A 23,507-nucleotide genomic window follows, 5' to 3' on the forward strand; every position below is an offset into this window, starting at 1 on the left:
CCTGAGTATCCTAGTATGAGTGGAAATATTGAATAACTTTAGCAAAGTTGCAGGATACGAAATAAACACACATAAGTCATGAGCATTTCTATATATTTCCAACAAAACCCAGCAGCAAGAGTTAGAAAGAGAAACTCCATTTAAAATCACCCCACACAATATAAAATACTTAGGAATCTTTCCGCCAAGACAAAAACATAAATTATACGAACACAACTATGAAACACTCTCCACACAATTAAAACTATATCTAAATAATTGGAAAAGCATTAATTGCTCATGGATAGGAGGAGCTAATATAATAAAAATGACAATCCTATCTAAATTAATTTACTTGTCCAGTGCTATATCTATCAAACTACCAAAGAACTTTTTTATATAATTAGAAAAAATTGATTACAAAGTTCATTTGGAAGAACAAAAGATCAAGAATATCAAGAGAACTAATTAAAAAAATGTGAAGGTTGGAGGTCTAGCAGTACCAGATCTCAAACTGTACTGTGTATCCTGGTATGTAGTCTGCTAGGAGTAGAGAAAAAACCTGAGCTCTCAGCCCCCGTGTAGGGCACTTCTTTCTATTTTCCCAACCCAGAGAAGTGGGAGGAAGCACCAACCCTAGGTATACAGTGGGCGCTACACCTTCATGAGGACTCTGGTCTGGGCTTTGTCCTTGGCCGAGGCAGAGAATGGGTCAGGATGGGATCGTGAACCTGACGTTTCGGTATATTCAGACAAAGCAGAGATGGCCAATATTATCAAGGAACAGAGAGAAAATTGGGTGTTGCCAGAGATCCTCAGAGTGTGAGGTTTCTGGGTATTGCTGGCAGTAGAGCCCATCCTCCCAGATGGAAGCCCATTTCTGATTTCTACAGGAATTAGAACTTGGCAAGAAGAGGAAGAAATGGGAGACCCTTGAGCACGAAGTGAGGAAGAAACAGAGACGATGTGAGGAGTTGGTGAGCAGGGTGACAAAGCGGGGGCAATTTATCATACAGGGTCAATTGTTTCCTAGTGGGGTCCAGAATTCTTTTCATCCATCCTCTTGCTTCTGGATTAGGACTATCCCTAAGCCATTTTAGGCCTTTAAATTTGGAACCAGAAGCCTGGGTTTCAGTCTTGCTTCCTGTATGGCTTCTCTGGACTTCATTTCTTTCCTTTTTAAGGGGTGGATGTGGGGTGGGAAGGGTGGGTAGAGTGGGGTGGAGTGGGACTAACTGGTAAAAGGAAGAGACAATGCAGGAGAGGACTCCACTCAAGAGAAGGTAGGATACAAAGAGCTCATCAGTGAGAACAGGTAGATTTGGATATGAATGTGGTTTTTTGGGGGGAGTGGGAGTGGTTTGAAGGCCAAGCAGGTGAGCATGGGTCCCTGCCCTGTGATCCCCAGAATACCTTCACTCCTCCTAGGAACTCCAGCTGCGGAAGGCACAGAGTGAGAATGCCCGTCTGCTGGAAGAGAATTCGAGGCTCAGTGGCAGAGCCTCAGGGAAGGAGGAGGTACCAGTCTTACGTGGGGCAGTTGGGGAAGCTTGGGTATCTTTCTCTTCCCTCTCCCTTCCTAGGCTTAGAATTAAGCTGGGGTATTGAGAGAGTTGGATGATCAACAGAAACTATCACCTCCTTTCTGATCAGCCCAGGAGAGAGAGAGCCCCACATGGACAACAGCTCCCAATTTCCCCCATCCCTAAATTTCTGGCTCTACTGAAGGCTCAGGCCTTTTCTCTTTTCTCCTTCCAGGTGGAATCTGAGAATGTAGAGCTGAGGGGCCAGCTCCAGGGAGTGACAGAAGAGAGGGACTCAGCCCTTCGGAAAAGCCAGGGACTCCAGAGCAAGCTGGAGAGCTTAGAGCAGGTGCTGAAGGTAAGTTGGGAAAGGGGATAGGAGATCAGGAAAAAAAAGGGAATGAGGATAGTAGGAAAGGGATAGCTAAGGAATCAGATGAGGTTAGGTAAGCAGGAAACTTGAAAGGATGCTACTGGACTCTTTGTGGGAGGAATCAAAGCATGAGATAGGGCTCAGGGGAGTTGAGAATGGGCAAAAATGATAGAGTAGAAGGAAGCAGGACTACAGTTTCATTTGAACTGGTCAAAGGAGGATAGAATGCAGATGAACATATACACATACACACAAAGGGTTAGCTGTTGAATATAGACAACTCAGAGGACAGCAGAGAGAAATGAGAGGGGGATAATAAGAAGGAGAGTTATTTAAGGAAAGATTAGTCATAATAAAAAATAAACTTTAGAGGGTGGACTGTGAAAAGAAGTTTTAAAAGTAAGAAATGGTGAAGGGATGAGGGGAAGAGAAGAGGTTGGGCACAAACATGGAAGCAGATTATATCAAGTTTAGAGCTCTAGAACTAAGCACATACTTCTCTTGCTACTCTCTTCTTTGTAAACGAGGAGAAGGCTAGAGAGGATAGAGAATAAGAAAATGGGATGGAGGAAAGTAGCACAATGAATGAGTAAAATTGTGAATGTGAATGGGATGAACTAACCCATAAAATGGAAGAAGATGGTAGACTAAATTAGAAAGCAGAATCCAGTGATAGACTCTCAAAGAAACACACCTGAAACAGATTCACACACTTTTAAATAAGGTATTGGAACAAAAATATTTTTTTGTTTCAGCTCGGCTAAAAAAGTGAAGCATAGGATTTAGGAGCCAGTGGGGATGAACTTAGTGATGGGGGGCTCTTTATGTTCTAGCATATGCGAGAGGTGGCCCAGAGGAGGCAGCAGCTGGAGTTGGAGCATGAGCAGGCCCGGATAGGTTTGCAGGAGAAGCAGGAAGAAGTCCTGAGGCTGCAGCAGGTAGGAGGAGGGACCTCTGTGATGGAGCCTGAGGCTAGGCTAAGGAAGCATCACCCAGTAGGAGGGAGTGAGGTAGAGTCTAGATACCTGAATAAGGAAAGAGAGAGCAGGAAAGAGGTGGGCAGGGTGGGGGTGGGAGGGAGGAAAGAGTATCGTACTGGGTTGTAGGGCTTTATATATTTTCCTTATCAAGGAAATGACAATTATCTCCTCCTGCACCAACTCTAGGTCTCCAAGAATCTTACCCTTGGGGATGGGGATCATATTAGGCAAAGTTGAAGTCCTGGACCTACCATGGTCATTGGATTCCAGGTCCTTCCATCTCCTGGAAAGGATATGTGTGTGTGGGGATAGCTGGGTGGCTCAGTGGATTGAGAGTCAGACCCAGATACGGGAAGACCTGGGTTCAAATGTGACTTCAGACACTTTCTAGATGTGTGACCCTGGGCAAGTCACTTAACCTCCATTGCCTAGCCCTTACCACTCTTCTGCCTTAGAACCAATACCCAGAATTGATTCTAAGATGAAAGGTAAGGGTTAAAAAAAAGAAAGGATATGTGGGTGATCCTAATTTCCCTTAGATGATCCCTCTATTCCTCTCTTTCCCTTCCTGATTCCCTTTCTCTCTTTCCCTGTTCCCTTTCTTCCCCTCAGTTCCTCATTCCATCCCCTCCTCCTTCTCCCCTGTTCCCCAGTATCTCTATAACCTGTGACTCCTGTCCACAGGCCCAGGCCCAAGCCAAGAGGGAACATGAAGGGGCCGTGCAGCTCTTGGAGGTAATGAAAGTCTCAGAGGTGGTTGCTGGGAGTGTGGGTTGTGGGCAGGGAGGATTGTGGGAGTTCCTGGTAGGATGCTAACTGCATGTAGACTCTGGGCTTTAGGAAAGAACATTTCTGTCCTCTGGGGCCTGAGGCCTGTGCCTTTGGGGGGAAGGATCCTCCAAGCCCATGAATCAGTCATCTTGAGCCGGAGGCTGGGGAGCCGAGGGCTTCTAAGGGCTGAAGATGGATGCTGGTTCCCACCTACAGAAGGAAAGAGCTCCCACCGAGGTCTCCCTTGGGCTGCCTCTTTCTGGTTGGTTCAGAGCTCTGCCCTGGGAGAGGGTTCACATTGAGAAGCTGCCTCCCCTCAGGGCTAGGTTTCTTTCACCTCCCCTCAAGATGCTACCCTCACCTTTGGGCATCTCCTTTCCTTTCAGGAGCTGCTCTCTCAATCCTGGGAGCTGCCCTGCCTCCAATTGCAGCCTGGCTGGTTCCTTTCCCTTTCTCCTTTCCCCTCTCCCTCCCTTTTCTTCCTGCCCCATGGGGCTAATAACCAAGCATGTGGGCCAGAGGGGTTCTAACCTCTCCTCTGCTCTTTCCTTTACTGCCACAGACCACCTTGGATTCCATGCAGGTATGCCCTTCTCTCTCCTTCTGGCTCTCACTTTCCCCTGGACATCTCCCTCCTCTACTCGGTTGACTGAGCATGCTCTCTTCCATCCAGGGCTCAGAGAATAGGGGGCCATAGCAGCTAGAGGTGGGGGAGGGATTACATAAATCATCATCGACTCTGGGGACCCCCCTCCTTTTCACCCTCTCTTCCTTATCTACTCAGTTCCACCTTTCCCCCCCAAGTCCCCCCCCCTCCAAGCCCCAAGGCAAAGCTCTGGCAGTCAGAGAGGTCACCAATGATGTCTCAATACTGGACTTGGAGACAGATCTTGGTAGGCAATGTACTGTGCATGGGAAGGCATATTAGACTGAGAATTAGGAGTTCTGGGTTCTAATCCTAGTTCTCCATTTTCTCAACTGTAAAAGGAAGAGGTTGGAGCAAATGGGCTCCCTGATTCTTTCTACCTCCAAAGGTCTTGATTCTACGCTACAAGCTGGAGGCCAGTGGTTGTCCCAGGGAGAATTAGTAATGTTTAGTTTATTATTATCTTTCTGAGTCATCCTGAAGATTGAATTCCCTCCCTCTCCCCATCCCCCCAGGTCTCCAATCTGCCCCCCACCCCCACCCCAATCTTTCTGTAGTAGGGGATTTGGGTCAGTGACAGTGGGAGGGTGAGAAGAAATAGAGCTGAGAAAAATCCAGAAATGACACTGATGGGGATGGGGGAAGGGCCAGGCAGATGATAACAATCCCCTTTTACCTTGGAAAAGGCTTGGAAGCAACAATCTAGGCTGCCCAGTTTCCACAAATTGCACATAAATGTGTATGCAAAGCACCACCATAGTTTCCTAGGGTAAGGACCAGGGGTTTGTGAGTTGAGGTGTCCTAGATTGTAAGATAAACTATCTACATCTAGAAGGATGATCTTAGAGTCATCAAGTCCAACTTCCTCATTTTGCGGTTGAGGAAACTGAGACCCAGAGAGGTTAAAAGAAGCTTCAGGTCCCATAAGCAGTAAACAGCGGAGGGTGGATTTGAAACTAGATTCTCTGACTCCAGGGCCAGTGCTTTTTTTTTCCTTCTTCTTCTCTCATTGAACCACACTACTAAGAGAAGAAAAAATGAAAGCTCCCTAGTTCTGTCCCCAACCCCTATCACCTAGCATCTGACACCAAGTAGGCTGAAAAAGGGAAAGTGGTGTTTAACTCTTTGGGGGATGGTGTTGGGGAGGGAGGAGGTCTTAACCCTGGGGGAGAAGGAGAGAAGAAGAGGAAGGGGGATTCCTCCTTGGGGTTGGGGGCTCATGACCTGTGCTCCCCAGGCCCGGGTGAGGGAGTTGGAGGAACAGTGCCGAAGCCAGACAGAACGCTTCAGTCTCTTGGCTCAGGAGCTCCAGGCCTTCCGCACGCATCCAGGCCCCTTGGATCTGCTTAGCTCAACCCTGGGTACCAGCAGCACCGAACTGCCCCCTGTTCCTTGCTGCTGCTCCACCCCACAGCCCTGCAGGGGGCCCAGCCCCAAAGGTACAGGTCTGAAATCATAGTTCCAACCGCCCAATCTCCTATTCTGGAACGTTGGAGGCTCTGTTGGTACAGAATGGCCTCTAAGCCGAGAAGACCTGCCTCTTGACACTATGGCTGTCTGACCCTGGGCAAGAAGGACCCAGTCCTTTAGGGAACTCTATGAGACTATAGATTGTTCCAGAGAAGGTGTTGAGCTGCAATGGAATTGGGATTCACCCCCCCCCCCACCCAACCATGCTCCCTGCACTTAGGAAGTCACAGGTCCCTGCCCCCTCCTTCAGGGTTAATAAAGTCTCACAACAACCCTGGGAGGAGACGATGCCACGATTCTTCTCCCCATTGCAGAGATGAAGAAGCTAAGACTCAGGGAAGCTGTGACTTGGCTTCTATCATAGGCACAAATCTTGATCTTTTGCAATAGTCCTAGAAGAGATGAGGACTCCATTGCACAAGGGAGGTTATGGAGCTTGTGGTGTGGGCTGGTAACTTGTTCACAGTCACTCCTGGGAGCTAAAGAGGGGTTTCTGGATGAACAGGTAGCATGGGAGAGCCAGACCACTCCTTTCCCTCGTCCAATAAACACGGGAGGGAGAAAGAACAGGAGAATATGCATGGGGAGGGAAGCTTTGACTAGAGACTTCTTCCCTGATACACAAACAATGAAGGGAAGGTATGGGGAGGACAGGCTATCTTCTCCTCTGCTCCTTCCAGGCCCTTAGGAACTCATCTCATTGCTCTTTAGGGGAACTATGAAATGGGAGCCACCCAGGGTGTGGAGGGATATCTGCCTGTCAACTGTCTTCCTTCCCTTTCTCAAATCTCCTATCTCTCCTCCAGATGTGGACCTCCTGCCAGGCTCTCCCAGGCACGGTGCCCTACGGGCTCCAGAGGCAGTTTCTGTTGCTCATTCTGGGGCCCCACGAAGGACTTCCAGGAAGGCAGAATCTCTTTCCAACTCTTCCCGCTCTGAGTCCATTCACAACAGCCCCAAGTCATGTCCCACACCAGAGGTCAGTTTTCACCCCATCCCAACTGGATGCTTGGCAGAGGGAGGTTAGCCTGGCATTCTATTTTTTAATTTTTTTTCCCCAAGGTTCCATAATTCATGTTCTCTCCCTCCCCTCTCCCAGAGTTGACAAGCAATTTCACTGGATTATGCATGTATTGTCACTCAAATCCTATTTTCATATTATTCATTTTTGTAATAGAGTGATCTTTTAAAACCAAAACCCCCAATCATATAACCATATAAACAAGTAACAGATTATATGTTTTCTTCTGGATTTCTACTCCCACACTTCTTTCTCTAGAGGTGGATAGCGTTCTTTCTCATAAGTCCCTCAGAATTGTCCTGGATCATTACATTGCTTTTAGCAGCAAAGTCAATTACCTTTGATTGTCCCACAATATTTCATTTACTGTGTGTAATGCTTTCCTGGTTCTGCTCATTTCACTCTGCACCAATTCATGGAGGTCTTTCTGGTTCTTATAGAAATCCATTCCTTATAGCACAATAATACTCCATCACCATCACCATCATATCCCACAATTTGTTCAGCCATTTCCCAATCAAGGGTTACCCCCTCATTTTCCATTTCTTTGCCATCACAAAAAGCACAGCTACAAATATTTTTGTACAAACAACCTTTCCCCATTTAAAAAATCTCTTTGGGATACAAACCTAGTAGTGGTATGGCTGGATCAAAGGGCACGCATTCTTTTAAAGCCCTTTGGGCATAATTAGCCTGGCATTCTAGCCATATTTCTGTGATGAAGTGAGTGGGATCTCTCACCATCACACTTCTTCCAGGGCTCCTCTGTAGGAGATGTCGTACTCTGCCTTTTACTGCACTGATGGATGGCTGGGAAAGAGTCTGGCTGGGCAAGGGACAGGGGACAGAACTCTATAGCTATCTCCTCAGACATAGGAGCTGAGCTGAGCATGGCTCCCTGTTCCCCGAGAACCTTGGGTTATAGCCTGCCTCTGGTTGCTTTTTGCCCTGGTCCTTGGGGAGCCTCCTGAGACCTCATGGGACCAGACTGGATAGAGACACTTTGGCGCCAGGAACGCTTGCAGAGAGACTATTAATAAGAACGGCTCTGGGTATAGGGGCATTTCCCTGTTCCTAGGACCAGAGTAGGTACAAAGCTAAGTCTGGGATAAGAAGAGAGCTAAGTTTCTGACCTAGTTCTGCCTTTCTATTGGCGATTAGATGTTCATACCATCTTCTGTTATCTTGCTTGTTGATTCCAATTGCTTCTCTCTTTGTCATCCCAACATACAGTCTTTTTTCCTCTTAGTAGAGGGCAAAAGGTCTGGTGCCAGGGTCAGGTCATGGGGAGAGCATCCTTTTGTGTAATGGTGGAGATCACAGAGTCATGAAAGTCCAAAATTGCTTCTCCCCTGGCTGGTCTTCCTGTTTCACCAAATCTGTCCAGAGTCCATTCGGTCCTATATTATGCAGGACGGGAAATATTATATAACCTGACGGGGCCTCTTGACAATATCCATCCTTTCCCTCCTACCCTTCCCTTTTGATCCAGGTTCCTTATAAGATGGTTTTTAACCAGGAGTCTGTGGAGCTTCTCCATCCCCACCACACATATACACAAGGGGTCAGTAGATAGATTTGAAGGGCAGTGTCTGTGAAAAGAATTTTTACTTTTATTTTCAGTAGCCTTTAATCAGGGTTTCTTAACCTCAGGGCTATGAACATGTTTGTTTTTAAAGTATGTTTTATAACTATTTTAATATTTTCCTTTGATAGCTTATATATTTCATTTTATGCACTTAAAAAATTGTTCTGAGAAGGTTCTGTTAGACCACCAAAGGGGTCTTTCCATGATCTTTCCATGATGTGAAAAAGGGTTAAGAATCCTTTGGAATAGGATGATCCTTTTGTCCACATTTAAATTCCACACCCAAATTGTCTTGCCCCTGTCACCTTCAGCCTTTTGCCTTCTTATTCCACACCTCCGTTCTTCACTCATTTTTCTCTATTCTCATGCCTACCATCTTGGTTCAGTCCCTTCTCACCTTTCACCTGGCCTATTTTACTAGCCTCCCAGTTGGGCTCCCTTTCTCAAGTCTCTCCCTTTTCTAATCCATCCTCTGTAAAATGCCAAAGGGATATTTCTAATTCAGGAGTCTGACAAGGCATCTCCCTGCTCATCAGACTCCAATAATTTCTTCATCATGACCTCTGGGATCCTGTCTCAAGCCCTTCATTTGGCATTGGAAGCCCTTCACGACCTGGATCCATCCGACATTTCCCGCCAAATACCCCTCCCTTTCATGTAGTCTACAGGCTAGCCAAATCTCCCTTGTTATTCTTCACATCACTTTGCATGCTTGACCCTCCATGCCTCGCATGCACTCCCTTGGTTTCCCTTAAAGGTTAACTGGACCATCCTCATCTATATGAATTTTTCCTTTACCATCATGGTGCCTCCCCAGCTCCCAAGAGCCTTCCTTTGTTTATATTTTATGCCTGGAACCTAGTAGGCAATGAATACATTCTTATTGATTGATTGGTTGGGGAGTGGCTCCCTCTGCTGGAAAGATGATGGAACAGATCAAAACTCAAGCAGAACATTGCTCAGGGTGCTGGGCCTCAGAGAGCCAGGGATGATGATTCCTTTCCCTCTTCCTCAAGCTTTTATTTTGTTTTAGGCATTTAAAAACATTGCTCTGAGAAAGGGTCTATAGGCTTCATTAACCAACCAAAGGAGTCTAGGATCCCCAGATGGTTAAGAACCTTTTGGAAAAGAGTGACTCTTTAGTTTGCATTTAAATTCTACACTTCCTTTGGGTCAAGAACTGGGTATATGGGACTGTGGAAGGAGTACAATAAGGAAAACAAATGAGGACAAGTCACATATTTCAGTCAGTTACTATGTGTAAAGCACTACTCCATTTTCTCTGAGTGGGTTTTAAAATTTAATATATAAATTAATATATAATATATTTAAATTTTAAATAAAATTAAATAAATTTCATCCTTCTGGGCTGTGACTGACCCAGAGGGCTGTTGATGTGGAAAACAATATATAACGTTTTGTGCATGTTTCAGAATGTCTTGGGCAAAAAATTTCTGTGTAATCTGGGAAAAACTTCTACGTAGTCTTCAGTCCAATTCTTCATCCCCCCCGCCCCCTTCTCTGCTTTCCCTACATCCTAAAGTATCAGATTTTTTCCCCTCTGTTTCTCCCCAACATCCCTCTAGGTGGATACGGCCAGCGAGGTGGAAGAGCTGGAGGCCGACAGTGTGTCCCTGCTTCCAGAGTCTGAGGGTGTCTTCAGAGGGGCCAAACTTCAGGTCTTCCTAGCACGTTACAGGTAAGCATCCTTCCTGCCTCAACCTCCCAGGCCATCCTGCCATATGCCCTCCCTTCTCCTTATCACTTATCAGGCATAAATGCTGAGAATGGGTGAGCGGGGATGCCTCTGGAAATGGGGCAGGGACAGGAGAGGTTAGAGGTTGGGTTGAGAGGCCTGACCTCAACTTTTTCTCTGTTGATCCCAAAGCACTTAAAGTTGTGTGTGTGTGTGTGTGGGGGGGGGGGGGAGTAGGTAGAGCAAACATTTGTCCCAGGGGACAAAAGGGGAAAATTTAGGTGCCCTGGGCTCCAAGCACTTTGGCTGTTCAGCTCTGGGAAGTGGTAAAGGAGTCAGGAATGGAGGGAAGGGGGAAGATGGGGGTAGAGCAGTAGTGCCCCACTCCCTCTTTTCTCACCCTGGCCTTTCCTACTACTACCACCAGCTACAACCCCTTTGAAGGTCCCAATGAGAACCCAGAAGCAGAACTGCCTCTGACTGCCGGCGAGTATATCTATATCTATGGCAATATGGACGAGGATGGCTTTTTTGAAGGTAAGGAGAGTAGGAAGATATGTCCATCTACCTGCCTTCACATCCCTTGTTCTTGGATTTGTCTTTTTGTTTTTGTTTTTTTTTTCCTTTATTATGTATTTTATTTTTATCTCGAGTATTTTCCCATAGTTACATGTTTCATGTTCTTTCCCTCTCCCCAAACCTCCCTACCCCCCCCCCCAGCCAATGCGCATTTCCACTAGGTTTTACATGTATTACTGATCAAGACCTAATTTCATATTATTGATAGTTGGACTAGAGTTATCGTTTAGTGTCTACATCCCCAATAATATCCCCATCAGCCCATGTGTTTAAGCAGTTGTTTTTCTTCTGCGTTTCTTGGAGATGTTTTAAGTAGCCGATTCCTTTTTTAAATTTAAATTTTTATTTTTGAGCCCTCTTTTTAAATCAATTAACTTCCCTCTAGAGGTCACAATGGATAGAGCGGAGCCAGGATTCAGGAGGAATTGAGTTTAAATCTGGCCTCAGACACTTATTAGTTGTGGGATCCTGGGCAAGTCACTTAACCTCTGTCTGCTTCATTCTCTTCATCTGTAAAATGGGAATAATAATAGCACCCACCTCTCACAGTTGTTGTCAGGATTAAGTGAGAAAATATTTCTAAAATGCTTAGCCCATTGCCTGGCTACTGTGTGGTAGGCATTAAATAAATGTTTATTTCCTTCCCTGCCTCCTAAAGACCCAAGAGTATCCTACATCCTTGTCATTTCTGAGTCACGTGTCCTTGTCTTTTCTTGGAGGCCATATGAAAGTCTAAACTCTTAATTTCACCTCTTGACTCCTCCCTGCCTGAAAAACTGGGGTCAAGGACTGAAGATATGGGGCTGTGGAGGGAGTACAATAAGGAAAGTATACGAAGATGAGTCATTCATTCAACAAATGTATCAATAACTTACTTTGTGGAAAGCACTCTTCTGTTTTCTCTGGGTGGGGCATAAAGGCAAATAAGTTAGCTTTAACTTCACATCTTCCCCTGCCTCCCCCCCCCCATTAATTAATTAAAGAATATTGTTCCACCTTTGCATCATCTTTTGTCATCACTTCACAGATTTGAGTTTGCCAAGGGTAGGCCTTAAGAAAATGCTTATTTATTCCTGGGACTGGTGCCTCCAGTTTGGGTAGAAGCTGATAAGGGAAGGAATATCCCAGGCTGTATTTTTTAATGCCAGAATGGCTAGATTGTCCAGAGGCATCATTAACTGAAAGGGTACCTTGTAGCCTGCCATCTACTGGAGTCAAGAGGCTTGGATTGGATTTTTTGCTCTTCTCTTTCCTCCCAAGTGTGACTATGGCTGAACCATTTCTCTGGGTCTCAATTCCCTCATCCATAAGAATCTATTGAATCAATCAGCTGATCAATAAGTATGCCTACTATGTGCCAGGCAGTATGCTAAGCTCTGGGGAGACAAAGGCAAAGTTTTGCTTGATAGCATGTCTAAATCTGCCTCTGTAACTTCTGCCCACTGCCCTGATAATGCCTGCTGGGACCAAATGGAGCAAGCCTAATTTCTCTTTTACATGATGGTCTTTCAGGTACTTGGCGATGGCTAAGTCATCTCTTCTCCAAGGTAAACAAGTCTCGTTCCTTCAACCAGTCCTCATATGCCCTTGGCTGGCCTGGTTGCTCTATTCTGGATACTCTCCAACTTATCAATGTCTTTAAAATGTGTCCAGAACGCAGTACAATACTGCAGAGGAGGTTTGACGAGGGCAGAGAACAAAGGAACTTTCATTTCCCTATTCCTGGAAGTGATGTATGTCTCTTTTAATGAAACTCAGAATCACATTAGTGGTTTTTTATTTTATTTTTTATTTTTATGCTGCTTCATGACCATGCTGTCTTATATTGAGTTGGCAGTCCATTAAAACCCCCAGATATTTTTTTCAGAACAACACCTGTTGAACATCCCTGTCCCATCTTATACTTGTGAAATTGATTTTTTCATATCTGAGTGTAATAGGCCTATTGAATTTCATCTTATTAAATTTAGCCCAAGGCTCTAGAAGCCTGTCAAGATCCCTTTGGATCCCAACTGCTGTCTGCAATTTTGAAGAGTGCGCCATCTATGCTTTTATCCAAGTCATTGCCCAAAATGTGAAACTTCTCAGGGTCAAGCACAAATTCCTGGGGTTTTCCACTGGAGATATCCTGTCCCACTGATATTGAGCCATGAACAACCAACTCTGAATCCACCTAATTGCTTAGTCCATACCCTTCTTTCCTTCTTCACAAGGACTGTGAGATAATGTTATCAAAAGAATAGCTAAACTCTAGGTAAACCATATCCCCGGAGTCCCTCTTATTTATTTAATTTTAGTAATCCTGCCACAAAAGGAAATGAGTTTAGACTGGCAAGGCTTAAAAAAATTTTTTTTTGATGAAGCCATGCTGATTTATAATCGCTGCTTCTCTTTCTAAAAACTCACCGACCATCTCTTTAATGTTCCGACCTAGCATTTTTTTCCCCCAGGAACAGAAGTCAAGATTACTAGCCTAAAACTTGCGGACTATTCTTTTCCCTTTATTGAAAACCAGGACATTTATCCTCCAATCTTGTAGTACCTCTCCTATTTTCTATGATCTTCCACAACTGACTGTGACTCAATAATCACATCATGATTAATTGCCAGTTTTTTTTAAGATCCCAAACTATAGTTCATCTGGACCAGGTGACTTGGATTCATGGAGGGCACATAGATCTTCTCTTTTTATCTTCTTCCTTGTCTTGGTCATCATTTCCCTGGTGGTCATTTTTTGGTCTGTCATTTACAATTTAAAGGCCCTTCTCCTTGGCAGAGAGAATAGAAGCCAAATAAGAATTAAGAGCCATTCACCCCATGCAAAGGTCATATCCTTTTATTCTTTCTCCCCTCATCCCATAAGGTTAAAACTCTGTTTTTTGTTGACTTTTAGGTTCTCTTGCTGACTCATGGACTTAGGACATTATGAATTTAGAAATAGAAAGGACTTCAGAGGACATCTATAATTTACAGAGGAGGAAACTGAGACTCAGAGAATTAAATGACTTGCCCAGGGTCCCAGAGGCAGTAAGAATCAGAGACAGGATTTGAAGCCAAATGCTCTGACTCCTGTACTGTGCTGCTTCTAATTTCAGCAAGCCTGTCATATTTTTTATAGGACTGTTTCAAGCTCCTATAATCATCCTCTAGCCTTGTTCTATCTAGTGTTAGGTCTTTTAAAAATCCGAATCCCATTTTTTCCCCCATTGGAATTTCCCCCCTCTGCATCTCCAGAATTTGCCCTCTTTGTATTTAGAATTTCATTCTTAGATATTTCCCATCTTTCTGGACTGACTTTCCTTATAGTATTTTAGGATCCTACCACTCTTTCCTATTAAGCCTTTAAAATTGACTTCCCTCAAATTTAGCATACATATAGAACTATGCACAGATTTCCTCTCCTTCTCTATTATAAACTCAAGTAGGGAATGAAATAATTCCTTCTTTCTGTCCATAGAATTTCCATGATTCTGACCCCACTAACAAGTTCTTCCCTATTAGTAAGAATCAGATTCAGATCAGAATCAGATAGATCCCTTTGTCAATCAGTCAATGAGAATTCGCTAAATTCTTACTATGTGCCAGGCATAGCATTGGCTTCACTACCTTTTGAAGGATGAAATTATCAAGAAGGCAAGTCGAGAAGTTATTAGCTGCTTTACTTATGGCAGAGAGATGGAACTCCAGGAAAGGTCTGGACATTTGTAGTTCCTCATCATTACTAAATCATCCTTCTAGATAAGACACGATTTGTTTCCAAATTCCTCCACTGACAAAATCACTGTTTCTCCTTCTTTCAGCTTCACCCAAATATATCCAGTTCCACCTTCCTACTTCACCTTTCATCTATTCAATTTCTCTCTCTCTCTCTCTCTCTCTCTCTCTCTCTCTCTCTCTCTCTCTCTCTCTCCCAAAACAATCCTTACTTTCTGTCTGAGTATCAATTCTAAGGCAAAAGGAAAATGGCAGAGCTGGGCAATCAGGATCAAGTGAATTTCCCAGAGTCATGTATCTAAGAAGTATCTGAGTCCAGATTCAAACCCAGATCCTCCTGTCTGGGGGCTTGGAGCTCTATCCACTGTGCTACCTAGCTGCTCTCTATTTCTCTTGAATAAGGTTCCACTGTCATTGATAACGAGAATGGATCATTCCAGAAATACTGGAAAATTTCTTTCATATTAATTATTGGTTGCTTTCCTTTCAGTTTCACCTATAAATATTATTGGGATGGTTTGGCCTGACTGGGTGAAATGACCAAATATCGCAAGAAATGATGTTTCTTTTTGCCTTTGTGTGTGTGATGAAAACAGTTGAATCAGTTCCTTTACACACTTCTCCAAGGAGTACCTGGGAACCATCCTTCTATCTAGATTCCTCTTTTAAAAATTTTTATGCAGAGAATGTCAAAATTAATAGGCTAGGACTCCTCTATTAGTATATCAACTCAGTGGACATTCAAGAAAGAGTTTCTGCCTAGATAGATTGTTAGTAGTTAATGCTTCTAGGTGGTTGAAAAATTATGATTTGGGCCCCCTTGTTCCCCACTTTCCCCACTGTATCCCTGTTCACTGTAGAGACAGAAGGAGATTACAGAGGACCAAGGTCCATCTTGTTATGTTTCTTTATTTCATGGGTTGCACGGTCAAGAAGCAACACTTAGATATGAAGTATCTTAGTGATGTGATTCTCCATATTTACCCAGGCTAGTCCTTACTTAGTGATAGGCACCAGCTACCCCTGGTGCCATATTTAAAGCCCTGTCATCTCTGTAGCACCTACCAGAGCTCAAGCTCCTTTAATACACAACCTTGTAGAATTTGGTGACACTTTCATGCTGTGATGGGCTCTAGGTGGCGCAGTGGATAGAATCAGTAAGGCCTGAGTTTAAACTGGCCTCAAGACCCTTTCTAGCCAAGTGAACCTGAGGAAGTCACTTCATCTTGTTTGCCTCTGTTACCTCCCAAGGTTGTTAAGAGAATGGAAGGGAACTTGTTTTGATGTCGTTGTTTTTTAAACCCTTACCTTCCATCTTGGAATCAATACTGTGTATTGATATACCAGAAGAGTGGTAAGGGCTAGGCAATAGGGGTGAAGTGACTTGCCCATGGTCACACAGCTAGGAAGTGTCTGAGGCCAGATTTGAACCCAGGACCTCCTATCTCTAGGCCTGGCTCTCAATCCACTGAGTCACCCGGCTGCCCTGTGGAAGGGAATACTTGTAAAGCACTTTGCAAATCTTTTTTTTTTTTTTTTAACCCTTACCTTCCCTCTTAGAATCAATACTAGTATTGGTTCTAAGGCAAAAGAGCAGTAAGGGCTAGACAATGGAAGTTAAGTGACTTGCCCAGGGTCACACAGCTAGGACGTGATGAAGGCCAGATTTGAATCTGAGACCTCTTCCATCTCCAAGCCTGGCTTTCTCTCTATCCACTGAGGCACCTAACTGCCCTCATCCCTTTGCAAATCTTAAAATGCTACATACACAGCTAATAAGTGTCTGCAGCCAGATTTGAACTCAAGAAGATGAGTGTTCTTGACTCAAGTCCCAGCACTCTATCTACTGTGCCACTTAGCTGCCCCAGGTAGACATCTACATATATGTGTGTGTATATATATATATATATATATAATCATTATACTCTTTGTGGTAAAAAAAAAAAAACAAAAGAGGAGGGAGAAAAAGCCTGATGACACAGCATGACACAGCCTGAAGAGAACTGTGGGGTGATTTCTTTCCAATCAGGAGATTTTTTTCCCCCTCTATTTGAACGATTTCCTTAACTTTTGCAGAGTGTTTGGATGAAATAGTGAATGGTAGCTTCAAATCCAACATTTACGACTCTCCATCTAAAGAGCATTTTCCAGTCTGGGCTGGACATTGGTTTCTCACCGTTCCCCGCTCTCTCTTCTTCTCCCATCACCCTTTGTCCAGGGGAGCTGATGGACGGCCGCCGGGGCTTGGTCCCCTCCAACTTTGTGGAGCGAGTGTCCGACGACGATCTCATGACCACGCTGCCTCCGGAGCTGATGGACCTGTCTCACAGCTCGGGCCCCGAGCTCAGCTTCCTGAGCGGCGGTGGGGCCGGGAGCAGCGGGGGTCACAGCAGCAGAGGAGGCAGCCAGGCCAGGCATGAGGAGGAGAGGAATGAACTCAGCCCCAGCCCCCTCCTGGACCCCCCTGCCGTGCCTTATCCCCGACACCTGGCTGTCCTAAAGCAATTGGCCCACAGTGTGGTGCTGACGTGGGAACCCCCTCTGGACGGGGCTGAGGTTCAGGGCTACCACGTCTGCGTGGACGGCAAGCTGCATCAGGCCCTGGGCCCTGGGCCGCCCCGAAAAGCTGTGCTGGAGCATCCGGACTTGCAGTCAGGCTCCTGCTGCGTGTCTGTTCAGGCTCTGACCAGCCAGGGCAGCTCGGACCCTCTTCGCTGCTGTCTTATGGTAGGGGCGGGGGCTGGCGTGGCCCCCAGCCAGCTGAGGGTCCACCGACTGACCGCCACGTCTGCAGAAATCACCTGGGTGCCCAGCAACAGCAACTTTGCCCATGCTGTCTACCTCAATGGGGAGGAGTGCCCACCCGCACGTCCGGGCACCTACTGGGGCACCTTCTGCCACCTGCGGCCCGGCACTCCCTACCAGGCCCGGGTGGAGGCCCGGCCCCTCACCCTCCGGCCTTTGGAGCCAAGCCTGGAGAAGCTACAAAATCGGGCGGCTGTGGTACATTTCACCACTTTGGCAGCAGGTCTGGAGGCCGAGAGATGGCCGAGGGCTGGGGGACTTGGGGTGGTTGGGGAAGGCCGAGTTGCTTCTTTTAAAGCCTGTCCTTAGGAAATTAAGCCACTGAGATGAGGGTCAGAGGCTCCGGGATACCCTCCCTTCCTCAGGAATGAACAATGGGGCTCTTTGCCCCCCTTAGGAAGTCCTACGCTTTAGATGTGGCCGGGACCTTAGATGCCATTGAGCTCAAATCCCTCAGTTTACAGAGAAGGAAACTGAGGCCAAGGGAAGAGACTTTGTCTGAGGTCCCAAGGGCACTTAAATAACAGAGCCAAGATTTGACCTCAGGCCTTTCCATTCCAAATCTGGTCCTCATTCTGCCCCGCCACGCCGTCCCCTCTTTCCAGGGGTGAGGTGGGCGATCCCTGGCTGACTCTCTTTCCCTCTCTCCTCCAGGCCCCCCAGATGCTCCCCTGGACGTTCAGATTGAGCAAGGCCCCTCTTCAGGGATCTTGCTCATTAGCTGGCTCCCAGTCACCATCGATGCTGCTGGATCGTCCAATGGTGTCCGGGTCACAGGTTATGCCATTTATGCTGATGGACAGAAGGTACCACACTGGGCTTCCCAATTCTAGCCCCTCCATGTGTTATGCTTTTAGGGACAGGTCACTGGCCTCTGTTGCAGATGAAGGAAAAGGCCCTCATCTCTTCCTTCATAACCCCCAAACAGCTGACTATTCCATGCCTTACAAAGTGACTCGACAAACTCTAGACATCCAGGGTGGGAATGATTCTGGGGAGTGGTTGTTTCTCCCTTAAGCCTCAGGAATTCCCTGGCTAGGCAGATAGGAGAGGGGTGGGTCCTGGGGTTGAGAGATGGTGGGAATGGGCGCTAAGAGTCTTTGTTCCTGTGCTCCCCTACCCCCCAGATTATGGAGGTTGCCTCCCCAACAGCAGGCAGTGTGCTGGTAGATGTGTCTCAGCTACAGTTGCTCCGGGAGTGTCGGGAGGTGGTGGTGCGCACCATGTCCCCACATGGAGAATCTGTGGATTCCATCCCGGCCCACCTTCCTCCAGCCTTGGCTCTGGTATGCCCACCTGCCCCAGTTCTCAGACCATCTGCTGCCTCTTTGTTGCCTTCCACAAGCCCTGAGGCCAAATCCCCCCCATGCCCTGGCTCTCTGAGCCTGGGGGATTCAAGTTCCCCCCCTCAGCACCACAATCCTCCTGGAAGCCGAGACATTGAAGGAGGCGTCCCCGGCAGCCTCTCAAAGACAGCAGAGAGACCGTCCCAAGAGGACTCCACACAGAACAACCAGCAGGTGACTATATTGGGAAAGGCTCGTGCAGGGCCAGGGCCATGGGCTGCTGGGCCTGGAGTGCCCAGTGTCTTCTCCCTCTTCATCCCCCCAAAGAGGATGGACAGCCCCTTCGCTCAGGGAGAGGAGTTTAATTTTCCTAAAGGACCGTATTGGCATTTATGGGAAAGAAAGGAGACTAAAATCAAGTCACAGAAGGCAAGAGTTGATGATTCCAGAGGGCTAAGAATTGCTTCCTCCTCATTGCTTCCTTTTTCAGGAGGAGCCTGGAGTCCCCACAGCAGCAGGATGGGCTCCTGGAGGCAAGAGAGGCCAGGACACAGGGCCTCCTCTGTTGGAGAAAAAGGAGGAGGAGGAGGAAGAGGCAGCGATGGCAGGGAAGGGGCAAGGAGAGTCTGGTCCTGCCCCTTGCCCAGCTCCAGGAGCCCCTGCTGAGAAGATGCCAGGGATAGAGCCTGGCCGAGGTGAAATTGGCCCGGGGCTTCGAACCAGGGCTGAGGTGAGCACAGGGCTGATGTGAGTGCACAGGACAGAGGATTGGGGTCAGAGCAGGTGGGCTCTAAATGCAGGAGCCACCATCCTCAGGGCCTATGGCTCTTCCCCACCTTCCATGGTGGGCTAGAATTCTCCTTTTGTCATTGTTTACATGGGAGTCGCTAGTTAGATGGTGCTCCAGGGGTTGCAAAGTGCTTTACCTACACATCATCTCATTTGAGTCTTACAAGAAATAACCCTATGAGATAGAAGAGAGCTCTAAAATATTCTCCAACCATGTCCCGCTGTGGTCTCTACCATTCTATCGAAGGAGAAAAAAGGCCCAAAGAAGGTGAGTGACCTACTCTGCTGCAGGTCACTGAGCAAAAGTCTGTGCTCAGTGTTGGACGGGCAGCCTCTTCGCTCAGGAAGAAGAGTTTAATTTTCCTAAAGGACCTTATTGGCATTTATGGGAAAGAACAGAGAATAAAATCAAGTCACAGAAGATGAGAGTTGATGGTTCCAGAGCATGCTAGAGAACTTTGCTATCTCTTCAGAACCTAATAAGTAGTTCTAGACCCTGGGGTAAACATGGACCTGCTGTGGGGAGGGGAAGGAGTTGGTGGGGTTGGTTAAAAACCTCAGGACACAGACTCTGCTGGGGAAGACTCTTATTTGAGTAGAGATCTCAGGATACCTTATGGCCATGGCTAAGGAGGCTGCCATAATAGAAGGGAGCAAGGCTTAGGTAGAAGGAAGCCATTTGGGGAGCTTCCAGTTTTAAAATTCTTGCTAACTAGGTGCTAAACTCATGGTCTCTGCCTGCTAAAGGAACATCACTGTTGTCTGTGTCCTCTAAATTCTGTGTGCCCTGAGCTCTGGTTATCCTGTATCTAGCTATCAATTATGGCCATAGCTTCCTGGATTAACTAGGCCCATTCTTTTGTCTCTGGGCCTGCCACCATGATGGGGTGGGGAGGGGGAGAGGGAGAGGGAAAGAGAGAGAGAAGAGAGGAGAGAGAGAATAGGAGAGAGAGAAGAGAAGAGAAGAGAAAAAAGGAGAGGAGAGGAGAGGAGAGAAGAGAAGAGAAGAGGAGAGGAAAGGAGAGGAGAGGAGAGAAGAGAGAGAGGGGGAGGAGAGAGAGAGAGAAGAGACAGAGGAGGGGGATAGGGAAGGAGGGAGGAAGGGAGAGAGAGAGAGAAGACTTGCCTCTCCTCCATCCACAAACTCTTGGTTTTCTTCCACCCTCATTTCTCTTCAAAATTTACCCCTTTTGGTCTTTCTTGTCAAATTCTATGGTTAATTCTTTAAAAAAAACTATTGAGGGGCAGCTGGGTGGCTCAGTGGATTGAGAGCCAGAACTAGAGATGGGAGGTCCTAGGTTCAAATCTGGCCTCAGACACTTCTCAGCTGTGCGACCATGGGCAAGTCACTTAACTCCCATTGCCTAGCCCTTACCACTCTTCTGCTTTGGAGCCAATACACAGTATTGACTCCAAGATGAAAGGTAAGGGTTTAAAAAAAAAGAAAAAGAAAAAAAACCTATTGACCTGCCATATTAGCAAGGCTCTGCCCACCCATAGTGAGCAAAAGCTCATTTCTTCATGTCTTCAAGGCTGAGCTTATTATTCTTTTTTTTTTTCCAGAGGAGGAAACTGAGGTGGCATTACATAAAGGAAAGAATGCTGACCTTGTATTGAAGAGAAACAAAAATCTCTGAAATTTGAATGAATATTCAAATCCTAGAACTGACACTTAACTAGATATGTGATTCTAGGCCCCTCATCTCACCACCCCAACTCTCAGTGTCTTCTATAAAATGGCAACCCCAACTCTCAGTGTCTTCTATAAAATGGCAGTAATAAATACTTACACCACTTACTTCACATGGTTTTTATGAGGAAAACATTTTGAGAACCTAAAAAGTGCCATGTAAATATGAATTATTGATCTTATTAATATTGCTATTAATATAGGTAGCAAGTGCCACTCAGGGGGCTGGGGCTCAAAAAATCTCCCTCCATTTCCTTTCCCTTCCCTTATCCCTTTTTGATTCTTCTTCCCTTCTCCTCTAACCTTATTTCCCATCTTCCTTCTTGCCCCCTTCTCATTTTCTTTTTTTCCCATGAACACCATTACACTTTCTTTTTCTCTCTTCTCTCAACATTTCCCCAATTTCCCTTCTTTTCTCTTTTTCCCTCTCTTTTCTCACATTTTTTCCCATTTTCTATCTTGCCCCTTTCTCTCCCTCCATTTTTCCTTATTTCATTCTTTCCCCTAAACATTTTGAGGGGTCCTTCCCTTTTCATACTTTTATGCCTATTCCCCTATCCCTTTTCCCCAGCAGAGGGAGGACACCTCTGATCTTGGTGTCCGCCTGACAAACTCCCTTGTGGACCATGGCCGAAGCTCTGACCTGTCAGACATCCAAGAGGAAGAGGAGGAGGAAGAGGAAGAGCCAGGTGCAGAGTCTTTCTCTCCCACTCAGCATGGAGAGACCAACGATAGGGAGAATGGTGCCAAGGTAATGGGTGTGAGGGGAAGTCAGATTGAGACTGGTTCTTCCTGGCCACTTCCCCCATTTACCAACGGTTATCCCAGCTTCTCTTTGAGCACAGTGAAGTTCTAGACTCCATGTTGAGCTTCAGGGAAAGGAGACCAGATGGATGAGGTTAACTTTGTGACTCCTCTGGGGGTGAGGGGGATAAAGAAGAAGTGTTTTCTATTGCTTTATCAAGCCATGGTGCCTGGGAGAGGTCTTTGAAGATTGGGAGAACTCCAGAGAGGGGAGACACAGAGCCAAGCCTGGATGAAAGAAGGGGAGGGGAGGGCCCTTAATGAATTTGGGCTTGGATAAATAGGGTCTGAGAGCCTCAAGCTGGGGACTGGTGGGAAGAGGATAGAGGGAAGTAAGCCCTCTTATTTAACCTCTATGAAGATATATCTATCACTTGACACCACCTCCCATTTCTGGGGCCCAAATATCCCCTCAATGAAGCCCAAGGCCTGGGATGTGAGGAATCAGGAGATAGAAGTTCTTCCAGCTCTACCTTCCACATGCTGTGACCTCCAGTTGGTCACTCCTACTCTCTGGACCTCTTTGTTCCTTTGATAGAACAAGGAGAGATGGGGAGAGTATTTTGGAGGAAACTGAGAAACAGAGGGAGGGTTGTTTTATTGTCCTAAGTCTCCCCCCCCTACATCCCAACTTCTGGATGGTGTTAACCCTTTTCTCCTCTTTCCCAATGACCCCCTCCCCCCATTCCTGCTACTTCCCCCTACACTCCCAGCTGGACTCTTGTGAGACAGACAGTGATGAAGAGATCCTAGAACAGATTCTTGAGCTCCCTCTCCAACAGTTTTGCAGCAAGAAACTCTTTAGCATCCCTGAAGAGGAAGAAGATGAGATGGAAGAAGAGAAGAAAGAGAAAGAGGAGGAGAAGAAGGGGGCAGGGGGCTCCTTGGCTTATGCCCACTTGCCAGAGTCCCAGGGGACGGGAGCAAATCGCTCTGGCAGCTGCCTCTGGGACCTGAGGTCTCCCCCCTCTGCCCCCGACTCTTCCTTGGGAAGGGACCCCCCTGAGGAACTTACCCACTGCCAGGCTGGAGGGAGCCCCCTGGGGAGCCGGCGGAGGGGAGGGGGCTCCCCTGAGAAGTTGCCTGCCCGAAAGCGACCACCTGACCCCCGAGAACACTGCAGTCGCCTCCTTGGCAGCAGTGGGACCCAGACATCTGGAAGGTCTGGTCCCTCTTGGGATAGGGGTGCATCCTCATCCAGCGAGGGAGTGAAGTGTGCAACAGAAAATAGCTGGAAGGGGTGGTCCGGCCTATCCCGGAGATGTCCCCGGGGCCTTGTCCCTGACTCGGGCCTTGCCAGCTGTTTTGCCCCAAAGTGCTTGGAGATCAGTATCGAGTATGACTCTGAAGATGAACAGGAGTCTGTGGGCAGTGGCAGCAGCATCTCCTCTTCCTCCTTCTGCCCTCGAGATGGGGAGGGCCGGGGCTCCGGACCAGAAGGTGCCCCCCTAGGAGGGAGGCGGGGGGCACCTGGGGTAAGCGCTGCCCCCAGCCACTGCCTCCGCCTCTCTAACTGTGAGAAAGGGGAGCTGGAAAGGAGAGGCCGAAGCCTGAACTGCCGGCTGAAGGAGCCATCCCCTCGGGTCTGTGTCCGCCGGCCTGGGTCATCTCCCGTAGTAGCCGCTCGTGTGTCTCCCTTCCCTGGCTTCCTGCTGTGCTTTGTGGCCTCCACTGCTCATCTGCCAGGAGGTCCCATTCCATGCCATCTCCATCTGCCGGGCTGGGAGTCAGGCCTGCTGGGCTTCCTCTCCCCTACCTCCTCCCCACATGCATCCCGTAGCTTCGCTGCTTCT

At 47.0% G+C, this 23,507-nt stretch overlaps 1 protein-coding gene across 1 annotated transcript in view; it reads left to right on the forward strand.

Annotated features, from left to right (window-relative positions):
• TSPOAP1 (TSPO associated protein 1) overlaps positions 1-23,507 on the forward strand; it is a 45,248-nt gene that overhangs the window by 12,033 nt on the left and 9,708 nt on the right. Inside the window, exons 7-22 of the mRNA XM_044673015.1 lie at positions 873-956; positions 1,408-1,497; positions 1,738-1,860; positions 2,709-2,813; positions 3,540-3,590; positions 4,189-4,209; positions 5,510-5,711; positions 6,549-6,721; positions 9,938-10,050; positions 10,475-10,584; positions 16,559-17,368; positions 17,800-17,951; positions 18,273-18,665; positions 18,922-19,161; positions 21,482-21,661; positions 22,428-23,297. Coding sequence (XP_044528950.1) covers positions 873-956; positions 1,408-1,497; positions 1,738-1,860; positions 2,709-2,813; positions 3,540-3,590; positions 4,189-4,209; positions 5,510-5,711; positions 6,549-6,721; positions 9,938-10,050; positions 10,475-10,584; positions 16,559-17,368; positions 17,800-17,951; positions 18,273-18,665; positions 18,922-19,161; positions 21,482-21,661; positions 22,428-23,297 — 3,717 coding nt within the window. The remainder of the gene's footprint in view (positions 1-872; positions 957-1,407; positions 1,498-1,737; positions 1,861-2,708; positions 2,814-3,539; positions 3,591-4,188; positions 4,210-5,509; positions 5,712-6,548; positions 6,722-9,937; positions 10,051-10,474; positions 10,585-16,558; positions 17,369-17,799; positions 17,952-18,272; positions 18,666-18,921; positions 19,162-21,481; positions 21,662-22,427; positions 23,298-23,507) is intronic.

This window comes from Gracilinanus agilis, chromosome 4 (assembly GCF_016433145.1).
Source record: "Gracilinanus agilis isolate LMUSP501 chromosome 4, AgileGrace, whole genome shotgun sequence".
NCBI classification, from domain to species: Eukaryota; Metazoa; Chordata; class Mammalia; order Didelphimorphia; family Didelphidae; genus Gracilinanus; species Gracilinanus agilis.